This window comes from Temnothorax nylanderi, unplaced genomic scaffold (genome assembly GCF_030848795.1).
Source record: "Temnothorax nylanderi isolate EJ_2023f unplaced genomic scaffold, tnyl_v1.0 TNYL_tig0001_pilon, whole genome shotgun sequence".
NCBI lineage: Eukaryota > Metazoa > Arthropoda > Insecta > Hymenoptera > Formicidae > Temnothorax > Temnothorax nylanderi.
This window is the reverse complement of record NW_027249063.1, coordinates 1,804,527-1,823,565: the sequence shown is the minus strand read 5'-3', so window position 1 is coordinate 1,823,565 and position 19,039 is coordinate 1,804,527. Positions and strand designations below refer to the sequence as shown.

The 19,039-nt window shown below is 38.7% G+C and overlaps 1 protein-coding gene across 2 annotated transcripts in view; it reads left to right on the top strand.

Moving 5' to 3' along the window:
• Window positions 1-19,039, top strand: part of Best2 (bestrophin 2) — a 48,368-nt gene that overhangs the window by 18,929 nt on the left and 10,400 nt on the right. Inside the window, exons 2-4 of one of the 2 annotated variants that reach the window (XM_071706360.1) lie at window positions 2,695-2,805; window positions 5,355-5,526; window positions 8,812-8,941. In XM_071706360.1, the coding sequence (XP_071562461.1) occupies window positions 2,695-2,805; window positions 5,355-5,526; window positions 8,812-8,941 (413 nt within the window). Of the gene's footprint in view, window positions 1-2,694; window positions 2,806-5,354; window positions 5,527-8,811; window positions 8,942-19,039 lie in introns of those variants that run through there. The other variant, XM_071706432.1, reaches the window with a different exon arrangement.

The following is a 19,039-nucleotide window of genomic DNA, read 5'->3' as shown; positions in this document are numbered from 1 at the left end:
CAAATTATTTTGACATTTATTTCATATCTCCACGTCAAAGCTAATTTTAATTTATTTTGTATGCAAACTGGATTTTTTGAAGAAAAAAAATGCATTAACTCTTAATAATATATTAATTTCTAATGTAAAAGAGTTTGCAAACGTTTATAAAAGAAAAAACTTATAATTTTTTAGTTTTTTTAATCATTTGGAGTAGCTGGATTTGATTTGATAATGCACTTATCTTTCTGAAAGGATGTTTCTTCATTAATCGCGCAATTACAAACAGAAAACCTTTAGACCGATTATTACTAGTACAATAATTTAATATTAATTCAACAAGGTATATTATAGTAAACGTTCATAAAAGATTAATAAGAACAAAATAGCATTTATAATTATATACTTGCAAGTTAATAGATAATTTAAATGCATTTTATATAAGTTTATTCTACGAAAGCACTTAAAAACGCTTATTGTTAGCATTTAATAAGAAATGCAATCACGTTTTATTTCCGCGTAATAGTCCGGTTAAGTTGTCCAATGAATATCAACGGTAACGAGTGTTTGCTATAGACAAATAGCTAGGCAAATAGCTTAATCGGTGACTAAAGGCACGTAATTGTGCCCCATGTATGTGTGTATCAATTTTATGATTATTTTTACAAAATTGCAATTTGCGATGGCGCGATCGCGAATGTTGATTAGTGGTGTATTGCGCGTCAAAAAAATATAGCTAACAACGGTTAGCTGCAGTTTCCCGTAATTACGGGTTGGCTGATGAGCAGAAGAGCCACTATCGAAAGGAAATAATCCTGTTTACGCAACTCTAGCGATTGGAATACAATCACATCGGAGGAATTCTTTTGATCTAAGCGGTTAACGCGATTTATTATTTCACCTTACGCGTCACCTCAATTATTCCCTCGAGATTTTCGCTCTTTTGATCCTTGTCATATCAGCCGCGAGTGAATTTATCGTGCACAATAATCGTTCGGTACCGTTACGGTCTTGTGAGTACAGCAAGTTAGCTACTCTGAATGCGGCGGATATCCGGTAAAACTTTTCATATCTTTCTCCCTCTGGAGAGGCGTGATGTTTGTTGATTAGTGCTTTTTTTTATTTTCAATATTTCAAGTAAATATTCTGTTTTGTAAGCTGACAGTTTGACATGTGCATTATTTGTTAAACGCGCAATGAAAAATCGGACATTTTGTTTCGAATGAATGTCATACTTAAAATGACACATGTGTGTTAACATTTTACATGGAAAAATGTCCGCGAGGTATTTCATAATATTAAACATACCGTATGACATGAAATCTTATCGTAAATCAGGATGTCAAATTCCAACGAATAAATGAATCATTCGTCTTCCATGCGAATGGAAACAAATGACATAGTTCATAGCTCCATTATCAAACAATGGTTGACATATCCACTTTACAACATCTATAAACTGCTTTTCACTCTGACCCCATTTACACTGCATGTATCCGTTGGATACATAGGAATTCGTTTTGCATTGAAAGTCATTGTTTCTGAAGCGGCTAACAATAAGTCATTCTCGAATGCCATTTAAAAATATTTCTAGTTGTTTTGTTGATTTTTAAGTGAGTTTATATTTGGGAAGGGAGAATGCAAAAGAAAAAAATTATAGAATAAAGTCGCCTCTGATATTTCCTATTACGTCACCATCACCGACTGATATCTGATTTTACCATAAAATATTCATGGTGCATTTTACGTTCGGGGAACATCACGCGCAAGCAGCGTATCTTCGAAACTCATAAAATCGATTTAGCCGTGACACACTTTTCGCTAATTCCCTAGCCGGTTCCGAAGCGCACATGCCGTTTACGATTTTGTAGAATGATTTAGCTGTTACCGATTGTACTGATCGTATTGGTAACGAAGCGGTAACTCGTTGAAAGGGAAATTGTGAGATAATTCGTTTATAAGGTTCTTCCTCCTTCCTCTTTCAAAACCTGTTTCGCGTGCGTTACGCGAGGCGACGTATCATCGATTTATTAATATCCATGATACTTTGAAATTAATTCATAAATGGTGACAATACTTCTCAAGCGAGCGATCATGCGTGTAGGGACGTTCGAAGCATTAACGATTACAGAATCGAGGAAGCGTTGATATTTCTCAAACATTTAAAAAAGGATGCTTGAAAAGAGCACAGATGATGGTCGATACCTTGAAGTTCATTCACTCGACGAGGAAGTTCGGACGATAGTAGAGAATGAAAGATGGATTTCGCCCATTCTTATGGTTCGAGAATAGCGAATCCTTACATCTACTACGATTTATTAAGCAAAGAGTATCACGGATATCTAGCGCTTATAATTCAGTCTAACTTAGAGCACGAGGCGTTCAGGTGAATACATAAGTCTCGGTCAGCGCAATGACTGTTTTATGTCTTTTTTTTTTAAACGTTTGCGCAATGTGGATAATTTATCATAACGCAAGAAGGAGGTATGTGAAGAAATAGGACTATTTCTTTTTAAAATGTAATGTGCTATTATACCACATCATACAATTTTGCGCAAGTTGTCACTTATTCGATCATCATAAGATTAGCTTTTGAAGAAATCGAAGGGTTTGTGCTCAAAGTAATGGGTCCTCACAGTGAGATAAGAATAATTTGTTTATTTATTATTTTGTTTATGCAATTTATTTAAGTAAATTGTTGGATTCTTCTTGCAGATGGCGTGGCTCCGTTTACAAGCTAATCTGGCGAGAACTACTGGCATACCTATTCTTCTACTACCTCATCAATTTTACATATCGATACGTGCTGAATGAGCACCAACGACAGTGAGTACACGAATATTCCCGGAACTAAGTAATAACTCTCGTAAATTCCATTCTTTACGAGGGAGCGGAAGGCTGAAGAAATTTCGAACGGAAAAAGAAATGTTTCGGAATAAAATTCTCGTACATTGATATTAGGGCGACAGCGCATATTTTTTTTTATTAAATTCTTTCTCGCATTCGGTGACGATTATTCCCGGCCATAATTTCAATTCTATACAATTGCCTCGGAGGAAACTCAGGAAGCGTAATACTCGATTTAGCAGAACTCAAGGCAATGCGGGGTAGGAAATGTGTTCAATGTACGTATAAATAATTTGAGCAGACAATGTTTGTCTGCTCTTGATCGTGGGCCAGGAGAACAGCGATTTTATCCCGCACTTTCCGTTGATTATTAACTCGTTTGTCGCGTTCTTATCAGGAATAACGCCGAATTCAACGATCGTCCGGCTGGTGCGTGAGCGTACGCTGCCATAACTGTATTTTATGGACGTAGATAAACCCGTGCAATATCAACCTTGGCCCGCCAGCAAATCCGAAGGTTCCAAACACTTTGATCACGGTCACGCGTATCATCGACTAACATCGAGGAATTTACAATATCTTCTTTTTATTGGTATTCATTGTTGTATTTTTGCCACGCAGGACACTCGGTAACCTTTCCTTCGTTTACCTTCATGATGTTCGATCGGTTGCAAGCGGGAGAACTAAGCGATAAAGATCTTTAACATATATTAGTGAACAGCAATTTGTAAATATGAAAATTATACTAAATTCTAATAATATTAAAAGAGTGCAATTGTTTCGCGAGTAAGAACTTAACCATTGCATACTAATTTTGTGAACTATTTTATCGCATTGTTTGTGAAATTAATCGAGATATTCTATCTTCGGCAAAATGTATTTTTGTGTCTTCACTGTAAATTCATTAAACAATCGCTGCGGGTGACTTGTATCCAAGGACAGTCAATGCCCAATGGACTCCTACAGTGAATGCAAACGACTGTTTAACTAAAAGTATAATTACGGCGCATATTCAAGTAGTAATGCGATAAGCTTACACTTAAAAAAATCGTAACACTTGCATACAAATAATATTATTGTTATGTGATGTATTTGTATTAAGAAATTACAATCTACTATGTACTTACTGTATATATCTAAATACTTAATAGTTTTTCCGTGATTTACTTAAATCGTCTAAACATCAATGCAGTTATTTCTTACAATGTGCGATTTTTAAAAGAATTCTTTTGATGCGTCCTCTTGTACGCAAGAAACTACATCATGAAACGTGTTGGACAAGCGTCTGTGTCCGGCGTTAAAAGGAGACATAAAAACGTAACCTGTTATTTATGCGGGGCTGAAAAAGGGGGATAAAGAAGTGTCAGAAGAAAGCGCAAGGATGTAAAAAGATTTCTCCTTTAAATTGCTTCGATTCGTCCGTGCTAAATTTAGAACTGTGGAGACGGTTTAAGGCGGGTTTAGGTCCCAGGGTAAAGAATGAAATAAGCGATTCAGCATTACTGAACAGAGCTAAGCGGACCGCACGCGGTGCTTTGCAAGATTAATCATCCTTCATTGAGATTCCAAAATCCCTTTCGCACTCAGATTTATCTGACAAGCGTCTTTTTTTAGACGAATGTAAAATACCTTTCGTGTCTCGATATATGTAAAATGCTTCTTACGATATATCGTAAAAAGTATTTTAAATTATCAGATTACTATATTGAGTGTGCCTTTTTGGAGAAAGTATTTGATACTGCTGCGTCGTTACTCGAATGACTACGTATGATATCAATATCAGTTCCTTGTGGCCATGATATTGTACGTTCAGGTAACGGTAAGTCAATATTACCTCAAGAGTGCGAATACGGGGCCAGTTATTCGCGGAAATTCCAACATAAACCTACTTACTGAGACATCCTGGAATCGCGGCGTTAATCGGTCAGAATTGATGTGCGAAGTCGTAAACATAACCGTCTTCGGCTACTTTTATGCGTTGTGATTACGCTCTTCTTAAAATGACCCGTTGCGAGGCAATAACCGATATTGACGAGCGAAGCGAGGAAGGAATCAGACTCGCCTCGAAGACGCTTTCGATAAAACAGATTTGCGCTTTCGCTTGCAGTTAGTCGCCAAAACAAAGTAGAAATCCGCATTTATCAACGCTGATCAGCATGTAAGAGGGATAGCCCTGTCTTCGGGTGCGCGCGAGTGACGGTATATCACCTCAACCTTGCTCCACTTTGAGCGCACGCGAGTTTGTACCAGACAATTCTAACGTGTAATAAACTTTAACAGTATTCAAATACACGCCAACATTTCGAATGGACTAGCCTTCTGCAATCCCTTAAAAAATATTTCCTTATTCATATTATTACTCTTCTTTAATTTACCATATTTGTTAATTATGACAGTATTCAATAATGTATAAGGATATAATATGGTTAAAATGTATGTGCATAAAGAAATTTTGTTTTAACACGAAGCAGGAAACAAAAGTTTGAGTAATTGATAATTGTTTAAAAAAATTTTTATCTTTTCTGCAGGATTTTCGAAAAAATACGTTATTACTTCGGCAACTCCAGCGAATCCATACCCATGTCGTTCGTCCTGGGATTCTACGTAAGCCTTGTTGTGAAAAGATGGTGGGAGCAGTACAAGCTCTTGCCCTGGCCGGATAATCTGGCCCTCTTCATCAGCGCTGCCATTCCTGGAAACGTAAGTAGAACCTGTCCATCGCGCGCGAGAAAAGGATTCCTTTGTTGGTCTCAAATATGATTAAAAGTATGGTGGCAACAAAGCGTTCTTCTTGAAAGGGTAAACGCTGTTCTTATTCGTAAAAGTACTGCGAGAGATGAAACCATTTCAGATGCAAAAAAGAAACTTTAAGCAATCTCTTTAGCGAAAATGATGTTTTTTTTTCCTGCGAAGAAAGCGACCCGCGACAGCGTTAATAGATGCAGCCTTGCTTCGAGTAGTCGCTCGTGTTACGTTCGGTCTCATTACGCTAATGAATTGCCGTGACACGTTTCGGTGTCGTTAACCTAAGTAGGTGCCAATCCAGTCATGCCACGCCCAGAAGCGAAAAAAATGTACGGGACGATGATCCTATAATTTCGCAGCCGGTGGCAATTTCGCTTTTTTTATTCGGTTACATAGCTAATACAAACGCAGGGAACAAATTATGATGTGTTATTTGCTAGGGCCTTGACATAAATAAATATCCCGTTCGTATTTATAATTAGTTTAGTTGTGATAAGCATGCTCATTTAGCGATAAAAGTTAATTTATTTTTCTTTAAATCCAAACGCATTTACATAATTTAAGTATAATTGCGTCTTTACTTTAGTACACTAAAATATATACATCATCCTCGATATTTTCAATATTTCAAGCAATCGTTGTTTTATGATCTTACTGCTGATACTTAATATAATAAATTTTTTAAGAAAACTCTTTTCAATTACTTTCGTAAATTCTCTGAGGATGATTCTCCAGTCGTGAGACGGGGAGCTTTAATTTGGACAACGAAGGCGGTTCGGCGCAAGTTTCCACCTCTGGTCAATGACTCAGTGTCGGAGTGAAAGTGCAACGTACCATGGCGAAAAAGAAGGACGAACCTACGCGCGCGCGCGCGCGTCATGCACACTTATATACATATATACACACGTATATATTCTTCTTCTATACACTATACATACTGATCCATTAGTTCGATCGACTTCTAATAAAATACATGTCCATTGGTCATCGAGTGCTAAACTCGTACTACACATGGTGGATGGCTTGCAGCCATCAATTGCTACTGACGACGTTACATTAATAGAGCGAGAGTCGATCAATCGCTACTAAACGATTTAATCGTTTCCTTATGCAACCGCCCTCTTCGCCTCACACACTCAACCTCCAGCACTAATTTCATATATTAAACCGCATGGAACGTGCGCCCAGAATGCAACGATTTTCGAGAAAGTTTCGAGAAAAAGCGGTTTGATTGCACGATGTCCCGCCATGCGTACAGCTATTTCTGCTGAAAATGTCAAATTATGGATCTTTAAATCCGAAGCTAGCTAAGGTGTCGCACTACACCGTGGAGTATGAAAGAACGTTGGATTTATTTCATGATTTTCTAACATTTTTTATTATACATTTATTATTGCATTGAGAAAGATATACTTGTGCTACCGCATAAACACTTCGCTACATTCCTTGTCTACCTTCTGACTGTCATTTCATCTTCGTGCGAGAAGCATTATCGCGTTTATGTACAACGGGCTTCTTCAGCCAATGATTCACGAATTCATTGTGGTCTCTCCTCAATTTGCAACGGTATGATAACGATCTCGACTTCAATAAATTTGCGCAACGCAAAATATCCAATTTATATTATAAATAGTTAAGTAGTATATTATAAGTAGAATTTAATACATTTGTTTTTATATAAAATAAAATATGTTGGAGTACATTTGCATCAGACATATAAAATTAAAATAATCTGCCGCGAATTATAATTTCAAACGATCAAATTTCCGTTAAACCAACTTTCGATGGGAACTTCAGTGAGATCAAAATTGCACTAGGTGTGTTTTAGACGTATTAACGACATTTAAAATTACCGGTTGTTACGTTCTTTCGCGAATTTTCGATTCAAAGCGCAGCGTGCATGCAATTGCGTGCGTACGGTGCAGTGGATCTCTAGGAACGACGGGTTCCGATGGAATTTTTGCACGTAGGTAGGGGACAAGGTCCTCAGCCACGGAACAAGCCCACGGTTATATACATACGCCCGGTCATGTAATCGCGTAATACAGAGTGTCCGATTTGTGAATGAGCAGTGCTGCAGTAGTCAACACGGGGCTTCTGAGAGCTGCGCCTTTCATTGAAATCTAATTGTAATGCGAAACGACGATCGGCGTTCGGACTGCTACCTTTCCCCACGAGGAGGGTCGTTCGCAAAGCTGCCAAACTGGGAATTTTTACATGCGTGACGGGTAAGTCGCAGAATTCCGAGGAAGGAGCCTGTCTCGTTTTTCGTACGTGCGAATGGAAGATGATGATAAGGCCATAGAAAAGATAACGGTGGTCTCCGAACGTCGAAAGACGATTCAGAAAATGCGGAAAGAGAAAGGAATCGCTTTAAGAATGAAGGATTGTTACCATTTCCTTTTTTTTTTTTTATAAATATTTTTCAACGCGGTTGTAACTGCCATGCAATCAATAAAGCTTGACGTAATTTCTTATGACAGCTCTACGTGCCTGAGAAGGTTTATAGCTCATCGTCGCTGGTGAGCGAAGAATGCAAGGAACCTCCGCGCTCCGTGGAGGCGAAGTTAATTAATGTGTCATGTATAAGGTATCGACAGTCATGAAGAAAAGATATCTTAGTAATATAAACTAACTCCGACTTCTCTTTTGCAATTTATAAATTAAGATCTCAAATATTTCCAATCTTCAACTAATTTTCCTTCAAAGTTGTGACAGTTTGAGCATACGGAAAATCTGAATGTCGACATCGTCGATCATTTCCGATTAAATTGATATTCCTCCAAGCGATTGCGGCCGTTGGTGGATTGCAAAACGCGGTTACAAAAGTGCGCGCCAATGTCCAAGAAAGAAAAGAAAATAGCAGGCGTCATCGGGTTTTTCTCCGACTAATATTAGAACAGTTTAAAACGGTAGCAGTGGCCAGGGAGAAGCTCGTAACGTCGGGCCAAGAGAACAAGGGGAAAGTATGTGCGAGACGTGGAAACGTGTCTGGCATTTGTTAAAACGAATTTTGAAGTCGGCGTCGTTCAACCGATACTGATTTATTGCAAATTCGGATTTTTATTAAGGTGATGACTTTAAACAGCAGATCGAATGGTTTTTAAATTTATTAGCGCGAGTTAAAATCTATTGCGCAAGCTAGCAGTTAAAATTAGTAAAAAAATTAACGCGCGTATCTTAAATTTACCAAAAAGACATATAAAATATAATTCACGTATGACTGTTTGTCTGTTTCAGGACGAACGGGGGCGATTGATGAGACGCAACATCGTGAGGTATGCCGTGCTCGCGTACGTCATTACGCTGCAAAGGATTTCGCTCCGCGTTAAGAGGCGTTTCCCGACTCTTCAGCATATAGTGGATGTAGGTTAGTAAGTTACATTTTCGAAATTACATTTAGGTAATACTAGCACGCAAAATGCGATACAGACGATATCTTGAACTTTCTAATCGTAACGTGATATTGGTAATCGAAGCATGCGGAAATTGAACTTGATTTCGCAAAAATATTCTTGAAAGCGTTTATTGCTGTGATCGTGCTTAATTTACGAAGGCAGAACACAAGATCAAATTAATATATTTGTCATTCCGATATTCCATTTCATCAACGAAATCGTCCCGACGAAACATTCGTCCTTCCTAAATAGGATTATAATAACAGATTCTCAAAATAGCTCATCAAAACTAATTGTAATTGGAAAGATTTCTAATGTGTAATCATCGTGAATTATTATTCTCTCGATGAGGGACATTGTGCTTAGCCAGCAATGCTCAGCTAGCTAGACCTTGACTTCCACGGATCGTTGCGATCAAGTGCTACTTTTTATGATCGCTAATATTGTCCATGTCTTCAGTAAACATTCAATAATCATTCAAGTCTTTTTACATGATATTTTCTCCACAAAATTTGTTAATCTCCAAAAATTTTTTCTATGGTCATTTTCAGTTTGTACAAATATCTACACATCTAACAATCTAACAGATCTTTTTATTTATAGATATATATATAAATTTTAAAAGATCTTGAAATATTTTCCATAATTATTCTAATAATACTCTCATGCAATATTACTGTTAGTGTAATCAATGTCATTGTTGGTATGTCTTCCTGCTTACGATCGTTGGAGCGCTATAATAACCCCACCGCACGGTCAAAGATACCTTCAATAATTACGATACCGACAATAGTACTGTTGTTCAAATTTTTTTAATTCGTTAGATGTCCAGCCATTCTTTCAATCGACGAATGCAACGAATGAAAATAATGTCCTACCTGCATTGAGCAGAAGTCACTTTCCTCTTTGTGCTGGAGCTCAGTGCGGCACTCTGATCACATTACGCGCCACCTTTCCATTAGTCGGCGCGTATCGGCGGACAAAACCGCGTTCACCGCATCCATAAACATATAATATAATGTAGCTACGCCGCGTGTGCCATGACTGCCATGACGGTGCAAGGACAGTCTGGTAATTCTGACTTTTTTCGCCGCTCTTCGAATGCGACTGCGCCAGCAATCGTATAAGCGATATCGTGACCATTGAACGCGCGACAACTATGACACTTCTGTCGCGCGTTAGACGTCGCGCGAAATAATGGATGACGGCGGAACAAAGTCGTATGTTTCAGCAGTTAGCGCATTAAGCGGTACTCAACGGCGCAACGTTGAACAACCGCACACCTATTATCCGTTGCAAACGGACGATAATTCACGTTTAGCTTTGTCTTATCGATATGTCAATTTACAGATAACTATCGGATTTGACAACCGATCCATAACGTAGACATGAATATGATAAATGAGACAGACATTAAAATCTGAAATATCTTTAATGAAAAGTAACTCGACATTACTACGGGCTGCTTTTATTTATTAATTCGCATTTATCAGTTGAATTAATCTGTTTAAATAAGCAACTCGCCTTTGATAGTATAAATATTAAATTTCTACAAAAATAAACAAAAATTGTTAACTTTATCGCTAGAAGTGTAATAAATCTGGTAAACAAATAAGGCAAAACAAATAATACAATATTATATTCAAGCGAGATTCTCTTTCAAGTTATTAATCTTCATTATCCGGACATGAGATTTATCTTCTCGATTGTTACGTTATCTTTGCTACTTCCTGTAATTATATCGTCTACAAAGAAGCTTGCACATTTATATTCAGTTTCTTACTATCCGACTGTCAGAGCGGATGTTACTCCAGAAATAGCTCGCATTTCTCCAACAAGGATCTCGCGAATGCTCCATGAACATGGGAATACCATTCATCCTTAGATCGGGGATCAAGTGGTGGAATCTACGGTAAGAACCCGCTCTTCCATGGAAATGACTTGGCGAAAGAAACGTTCCGGCGCGACGAAGCTTTGCTCTCAGAAGAACAAACAGGATCTAAATAGGAGGAATCTTTACTATCGTGGAAACAAAATCTACCCGACGACATGCTCTCTGCGCGACAGTCTCATTAATAATGTATGTGTGAAAAATGCATTGCATTTCTATAAATAAAGCGATGCCAGCTTTTTTGGATTTTACTGGAAAACAGTCTTTCATATAATGAGATAATCACTAAATGATGAAATTGAAGGAATGTCAACGGAATGCTGATATAATTTTTACGGCATGCGCATTAGAAATGTAACGATTCCCACGTTGTGCAAGCAGGACATTACAATCGTTGTCGCCTTTGAGGAAAGAATGAGGAAGTATGCGCAAAAGGTGTTCGCACATTATAAATGTTGCAAAAATTCGATAAAGTGCAAAAAGAAGACATTTTCTACAAGCTACTCATACTAACTTGATATAAATAGATCATTTAACATGTGTATTAATTTGATAATTTGAGTTGATGAGAGAGAAAATGGAAATGATAGATCATAATAGAGCTATGCTTACATTCAAATTTGCAATAAATACGCAAATTATTTAGAATATGTATTCTCAGCGAAGGTCAAAATCTTTAATGCATAATACGCATGTTAAAAGATCATTCAGAAATAGATCTTTCCTCTTTGAAATACAACTTCAAGACAATCTATATATGACAAAGTTATGAGCAAGAAATTGCTGACGCAAATGTGTACATTATGTATGCAATTACGTACATGTATCAAACTCCAAACAAACATCATGTTTTTGATAGGAAGTATATCATATATTGTAAAAATAGATATCGCATTCAAGATTAGAAGACAACGGTTTTAGTAGAAGCATATAATACGAAAAAGACTTTAACTATTGGTTTTCATCTTATAGTGTCTTTAATTAAAATGTGACATACTTGATGCTGCATAATACGCGAATGTAATATCCATTATGACAAAGTCACGGATAATAAATTTCGCAGAATTGACCGCGCTCAAAAGATATCTTCTTCAAGAAAACATGTGTGTAGGTATATATGCGTGTGTGCAAATACAAAATTGCAACGGACGTCATTCGAAACGATTTCATGCATGCGCGTGTCCGACGAGTGGTCGTTGACATCGATGAAGTATTGCGACAGACACGGAATAAATTTGCCGCTATGACTCGTGTCAGCATTTACGTATATATTTGTCAAGGAGTCACGTAAAGCTCGAACTTATATCCCAGTAACAACAATACGAACTTTATCTCGTATTTTTCCAACAACATTAAAATCAAATAATTCCGAATGAAAGAAACGTCTTATTCTCGACTTAACTTTCAAATTTGACAGCTACAAATGGCTTCACGAATTGAAAATCTTTGTATTTATATTTTAAACGAACGTTTCGCAAATGCACTCAATAACGAGACGAACATCGGCGCCGAAGATCCCTGAAAGAGCAGAAAGTCGTCCTGTCGCGTGTCTGTGATCGCGCGAGCGATCGCGAGCGAGATTATACAGCGCGATGAGAAGAAATCTCGAAACTCGAGTCTTGAAAGTCGAAATTATCCGCGTGTACCCAATTCCCTCGGCGAATTACGATCTGGAAATCGTCAGGCGCCGCGACGGCGGTCGCGCTCGTCTATATGCTGTCGGCCGCGACTGCCTCTCGCGCGCCACGCCGACAGGCAATTTTCACGTGCGTCCGGGTAATTTTCAACGAGCACGCCGAGAGACCGCTTAGAAACGCGGAGCGCCGGCGCCAGTTCCTCGTCCTTTTCCTTTTCCTTCTCGTCAACTCCTTGTTTTGTGGCAGCGTGGCTGGAGCAAGCGCACCGCGCCGGCGGCATCTCGCCGCTTCTATTCCCCGGAGCCGAGCCGAGGCAGACGTTGGCGCGGGCTTCTTCATGCCTCTGCCTCATACTCCTCATCCTGTTCTCGTTCTTGCGTGCCGCTTCTTCCTCCTGGTGCATACAGAAATAACCCGATGCGATTGCGGCCGATCCGATGCGCTAATGCCGCGCGTTGCTCGATAATCATCGGTCACGTCTTCGCGATTTCCTCGAGAGGAGTTTCTTGGTCTTCGTACGGCGCCCTTGCTTCTCTCTTTTCCGCAGACCTCCTTGCAATCATCCATTGATTTTCACCGTTAACGCACCGGTACGCTTTTCCCTCTGGCTCCGCCACAGATATCACTTAATCGTTTCAATCTCGTTCTGTTTCAAGACCATGATCCGTCGGTTTATTGCGTATTCTAAATGCACTTGCTATCAGATTAATGGCTCTCAGGGAGAATTACATTTTTTTTTTTACGATATGCCCGGCGTCCATCAATCCATGCGAGGCAAGCAACTTATTAGCTTCGTTCAGCGCGATCGTCGTGTTGTTCTGTCAGAAGATGATACTCAGGCGAGCGATTGTGGAAGTTATCTTGGGATCTGAAAGATTCCTCGCAGTTATATCGGGACTAGATGTTAAATATAGCCGGCGTAATGAGAGCCATAATCTAGCTGCGACTGCAGGTGGTAATCGGCTAGACTCTTCGGTATCACGCTGGTGATACGTGAGCTGCCGTTTCGCCTTCTTCGGCAGCTCCGCCAGTTGTGAAGGCTTCAGGAATCACACTGCTAGCCGTCATCATCATCATCATCATCATCATCATCATTATCTTCAACATCGTCGTCATATCATCATCATCATCATCATCATTATCATCGGTGGCATCCTCAAGTCCACATCAGCGAGAGCAGAGCAAGAAACTTGAGAATCCGTTTCTTCGTTTTTTCTTCTTCTTTCTTTTCTTTTTCCATCCTTCGTATAAACTCACTGAACGACCGTAATACGCCAATGTGTGCGCAGCACGCGCTACCTATATTTAGCACAAATTATTGTCCCAGGTAGAATTTCTCCGCGATTATGCCAAACGATCGGCGGCGCGGGCACGATCCGCAAGAAAATAATTACGCCCGGATATAGCAGCTTCGAGAGCACGCGCTCCATCGGATCGGTAGATAAGATTAGATTGTCCAGTAGTCGTGGGTTTCAAAGGAATTTCACAGTAGTCAAGGCGAGAGACGGGGGAAATCTATGGTATTAATTAATCCCGCGATAAGACTTTTATGCGCGATTATGCGCGTGACACAATAGGTGTGTTTTCTCACTAGCGGATATCGTCAACGGCAATTGGGCTTTCAAAAAGGAAACAATCGAATTCTTGCAATTAACGTGTCGCAGATAACGGATTCCTTCGCGATTTATTCGTGGAACTCTCCAACATTCTCGAGTCCCTCGAGGAACAGTTATAGAGCGCGTCTGGGTCACGTGAACGTGTCACTAGCCTCAAAAGAGCGGAAAAACCGTGAACTTTATCTGAACATAACGTTACGTAGATATCGGCCTTGGGGAAGGTCGGACCTTGACCATGTTCGCCTAAATGAAGGAAACGAGAGAACGAGGAGAAACGCGCGCTGGACTCCCGGAATATAAGATTTCTTAATCATTTGACGTCTTTATGAGTGTTCATGTGCACGCGCGCATGTATATGTCGTGTATTTATGAATCTGCTCCGTGATTTATAAGCGATGCATTTCTAATTAACAAAAATGTTTCTTCTATTTTTTTTTCATTTATAACCGTCAAATGGTTGTTCGGTGTATATCCTTTGTTCGATAGACATCCACGTTTTACCGAGTTTAAAATTAATCCTTGTGCATACGCTTTACAGTTAATTTCAGTTTCTACGCAGTGTCGTTGCATCTAGCTAAATAATTAAGGATGCGAATCAGTGTTCATTCGCATTCCTAATTCATAGGCATCGGTACATCACATTTGATTAACGTGCTTTGCACAGAAGCTCCGTTTTCCACGGTACAGAATAATTAGGAATGCGAGTCACCTTGGTCACGGATCTATAGAATTTAAACTGATTTAAATAGAGTCTTTCTATTCTGAAAGTGAGATTGGAACATTTACATGCGTTACCTGTCAGAGATAATTACTATTAAATAATCTTTTACGAGAAAACAAATTTTATGCAAAAATTTATTTAAATTGTTTGTGCTTAATCTTCTATAAAATTGCTCTAATATTGAATCAGTCATTGAAATATTGAATTCAACTTCTTTGTTATAATGCAACTTCTTTTTTAATAGTTATAAAATCTACGTAAACTTTCATGCCATATGAAAATATATAATTATAAGCGAGATAGCCTTTCAAATACCTTTTTCCAAGCATCTGTTTATCATTGATGTATACCACTGTGTGTTTTTACCTAACGATTCACATCATGAATCAATTACTCTGTCTCAGAAATGAATAAATTATTCTATCTCAGAAAGTGTGAGTAATGATCGAGTTTTACGATCGGCTTGGCCATGGAAATCCCATAAATTTCTCCTGCGAGCATAGGAGATTCACGCTTGGCAACGGAAGCGCTTTGTCGCTCGGATGATAGTGAAATCCGTTAATGGCCGCGTCATGTGTTGTGCGATTTGCGGGGATCGACGACGCACGTGAACGCATAATGCACGCGCGTCTCGACTCGGAGCACGGACATGATCGATTTTCTCTTTGGCAGACGCGGTCTATTGACATCCAGCGCGCATCCGTCGCAACGCACGCGCCGAGTGGCTCCGAAGTTGCTCGCCTCTAATTACGCGAGAATATTTCCTAATCAGTGCATTTTCACTGGCGCCAAGTCTGCGACTTGAGCTCGGCTACCACCTTCCACATATGCATGCACGGTATCGTCGGTGTAACAGAAAGTACTATTATTCACGTGCAAGAGGTTTATTATTACGCGCAAGAGATTTCAAGAAACTAATTGTATCTCCTGGAAAAATTGTTATCATTATCGGTCAAACCCTTTTTCCCTTATTTTATTGTTTCTTATAATAAAAATTGTAGATCTGAGCAAATTTATTCTTTGGTATATACCTAAGATAAGATCTGATATATACCTAAGAATACCTAATAAGATCTGAATAGAATGAAACTTAATTATAACTAAAAAGACATGGAAACATTTTCTTCTCAATTAATAATTATTGTTTTGATCATATATTTTGATCATATATTCTTTCTTTTGATATCTTTTTTACAGACACACAATTATTTAAAACAATTGTTCTCTTTAGGTAGTGCATTATAAATAATATGTATTAAAATATTATTTTATAGAGCACGCGTGACAATTCTTCTTCAATTCAGTATTAATAATATAGCAGGAATGATTCATTCTGAAAAGCGCAGATTTTTTATCATTGCCTTTAGTTAGCCTGCAAAAGAAAGCCCGGGACAACAGCCGGATATTACTATATCAATTCGAATGTCCCAATGTCGACGTCCCACGACACTTTTACGCGATACATCCGCATTCACCGGCTCCCGCGTTGTAGACTATGCTTAAAGAGTTACGGACCGGACAGCAGACTAGTTTTCTCCGAAGGATGCTGCTTTTCAGCGTCGTCGGCAAGGATATGAAGAACGGGTAGAACCGAGAGAACTCGGTTTATTTTTTATTTCTATCGCGACCTTGCCAGCGGAGCAAGGATCCCCGCGTTTGTTGACCCCTACCGTGTATCCTTCTCCCTGGGTGCTCGTACTTCATCTCGCTCATCCACGTCTGTAGCCAATGGTCCCGAGAGGTAAACATCCTGCCAGGAATGAAGGGAACCACTTCTTCATCGCCAAAGTCGTTTTATTTGATGAGACTTGCAAAACTTGACTGCGCTTGGGTACAATTTTCTGGAATTTTATCTGCACCGCCGTATAATCGCTTTTGAAAAATAAATCTTTCGTCTCGTTCTGAAGGCGCGGATCTATGTTGTAATTTTTGCGTCAGCATTCCTTGTTGACTATATGTTCCTAAGTCGATAGAAACTATTTTTTAAATAAAAGAGATATTTTGTGAATCGTTTGAGAAAGATAATGTAGTATATTTATATTATTTATATCTATAAATTTATTCAATCATTAAATCTATTACACATTTTTAGATATTTAAATAAGAATTATTACTTTTCCATTCTTATTTTCCCCTTACTCTCTATTTCTATTTTTCCTATGTCTTAAAAAATTATATAGATATCTATATCTATATTTAGAATTCAAGAGTATCTTAATATTTTTTTTGCGCATTGAGGCATCGGAGTACTTTAATTTTATGTTCTACAACAACATCATCTGTCTATTTATATCGGTCAAAGCGTAAATGATGCGAAGAAAGCTAGCTACTAATCCAGATTTAATGATCGGATTCAAACTCATTACACGCGCATTGAGTTTTATACCATAAACGCTCTACCGATGTTCACCGATACGATGATTATGATTTACGAGCTACAGTTTAATGTAAACAACTACGGGGTCGGAGAACTACATATGGTCAGGCGCTTTCCTAATGAGCGCTGATTTGCTTCTATTAACAGATACTAACGGCATTAAGTAATTCTTATCTTTTCTCCTAGAGACAGTAGTAGCGGTTCTATGTCATCAGATACGCGGCGCGTTCCGCTTCGAGCGGTAAATTTTACACCAACGCGCGAATTGAGCGGATGTTATCTCATAAATTTGTGCGATCTGTTAAAACCCGTGAAAGTGAATATAAATCACCTTTATGGGCGCTTTCGAAATTTTTTTAGGCGCATGGCGCCGCGCATTTTTCGGAAATTGTAAACCAAAGTGTAACATATGAAAGTGTAAATATATATAGGATTTTTTTAAATTATTGCAAACAATGTGTTGCAATTTGCTAAATTATTTTAATTATTTAATCTTGTTTTAAATGTTATGTTAAATACTTAAATACTGATAATATTCGTTTCGACATATTTGGTCTTCACTGCCAGTAATGTATCGCAGCACGCGAATGAGTCACTCGATGAATTATCGGCCGTTACTTTCAGTCGCAGCCTGCGAATTCTCAAGCTCATTGTGCACGATATCATGTGCACTGTGTGACATCGATATCAAGGTCGCGTGATGAATGGGGCGTACTGATCGCAAATCAATGTGATCGATCACTCAAAAATGATTTCAGTTCAAACATTCTGCGATGTTTACTAATATTCGTTAAAAGTGCACAAGACATATGTGTTTGATTGAAAATCCGGTTACAATAGAACATTTAATTGCTTCCATTTTGCATTTGTTGCATTAATTGTCCCAAATATTATGTTTATATGAATTATAATTATATTTATATATGGAAAGCGAGAGTTACTTACGTCTATTTTACAGAAGTTAGAATTATATTGCTTCTGTAGATTCGTGAATCAGGTATACGAAAGAAAATAGGATAACACGTGGTTCCTCAAAACGGTACATAAAAAAATACACTATATACAAATACATGTCTAACAATAAGAAAAAAAAAAGAACGGGATAACGTGCGATCCTTAAAACGGTATGTCAAAGAAACGATGCTGAAACATGCATGCTAAGCATGTACGAGCATACATACGTGCTACGCATATAAGCGCACATCTCTCGCAGAAGAGATGAATGGAAGGATAAAATCTACCGTAAATAAAAAAGATTTTAATGCCGCGTGTTTAAGGCGTATAAATCACGTAAAGCGCGCTAAATTGAATGCCCCGGTTGCCTCTATGTCAGTTTTTGCTATTAAGGTGTGTACCTGATTCAACTACGCCCGCTGAATAAAAGAGCGTGCGTGCGCCGTCATTAGTAATCTACCCGTTTCCACCGTAGTGTCTTTCATCTCGCAGACCGTTTCTTCGATCAACGACTTGTCGGAGTGACGCCGCGAGTTATTTCGATAGCTGCCCGTAGCAAGGCTGCCTCATTTTTTTCGGCCCATCGCCCCAGCTTAGTTACGGATGTACGCTCGTGCGAACGCGACCCTTTCTGCTCTAACAATAAAAAGATACCTCCGAGAAAAATTACGATGTTCCCGTTACTCGATCGGGCACCAATCGAGCCAGTAGTTGCTCTTTGCGGTCACCGTGACTTTTAAGATAGTTTTTGTCTCGACTATATAGTCTCGCTCCCGGACAGAAGACCAATCTACCTGTTTGATCGTAGATTCACTGTATTTATGGGATGTGCAATGACAGGAGACTTAGATCATTGCAATAAGAAAGTTTTTAT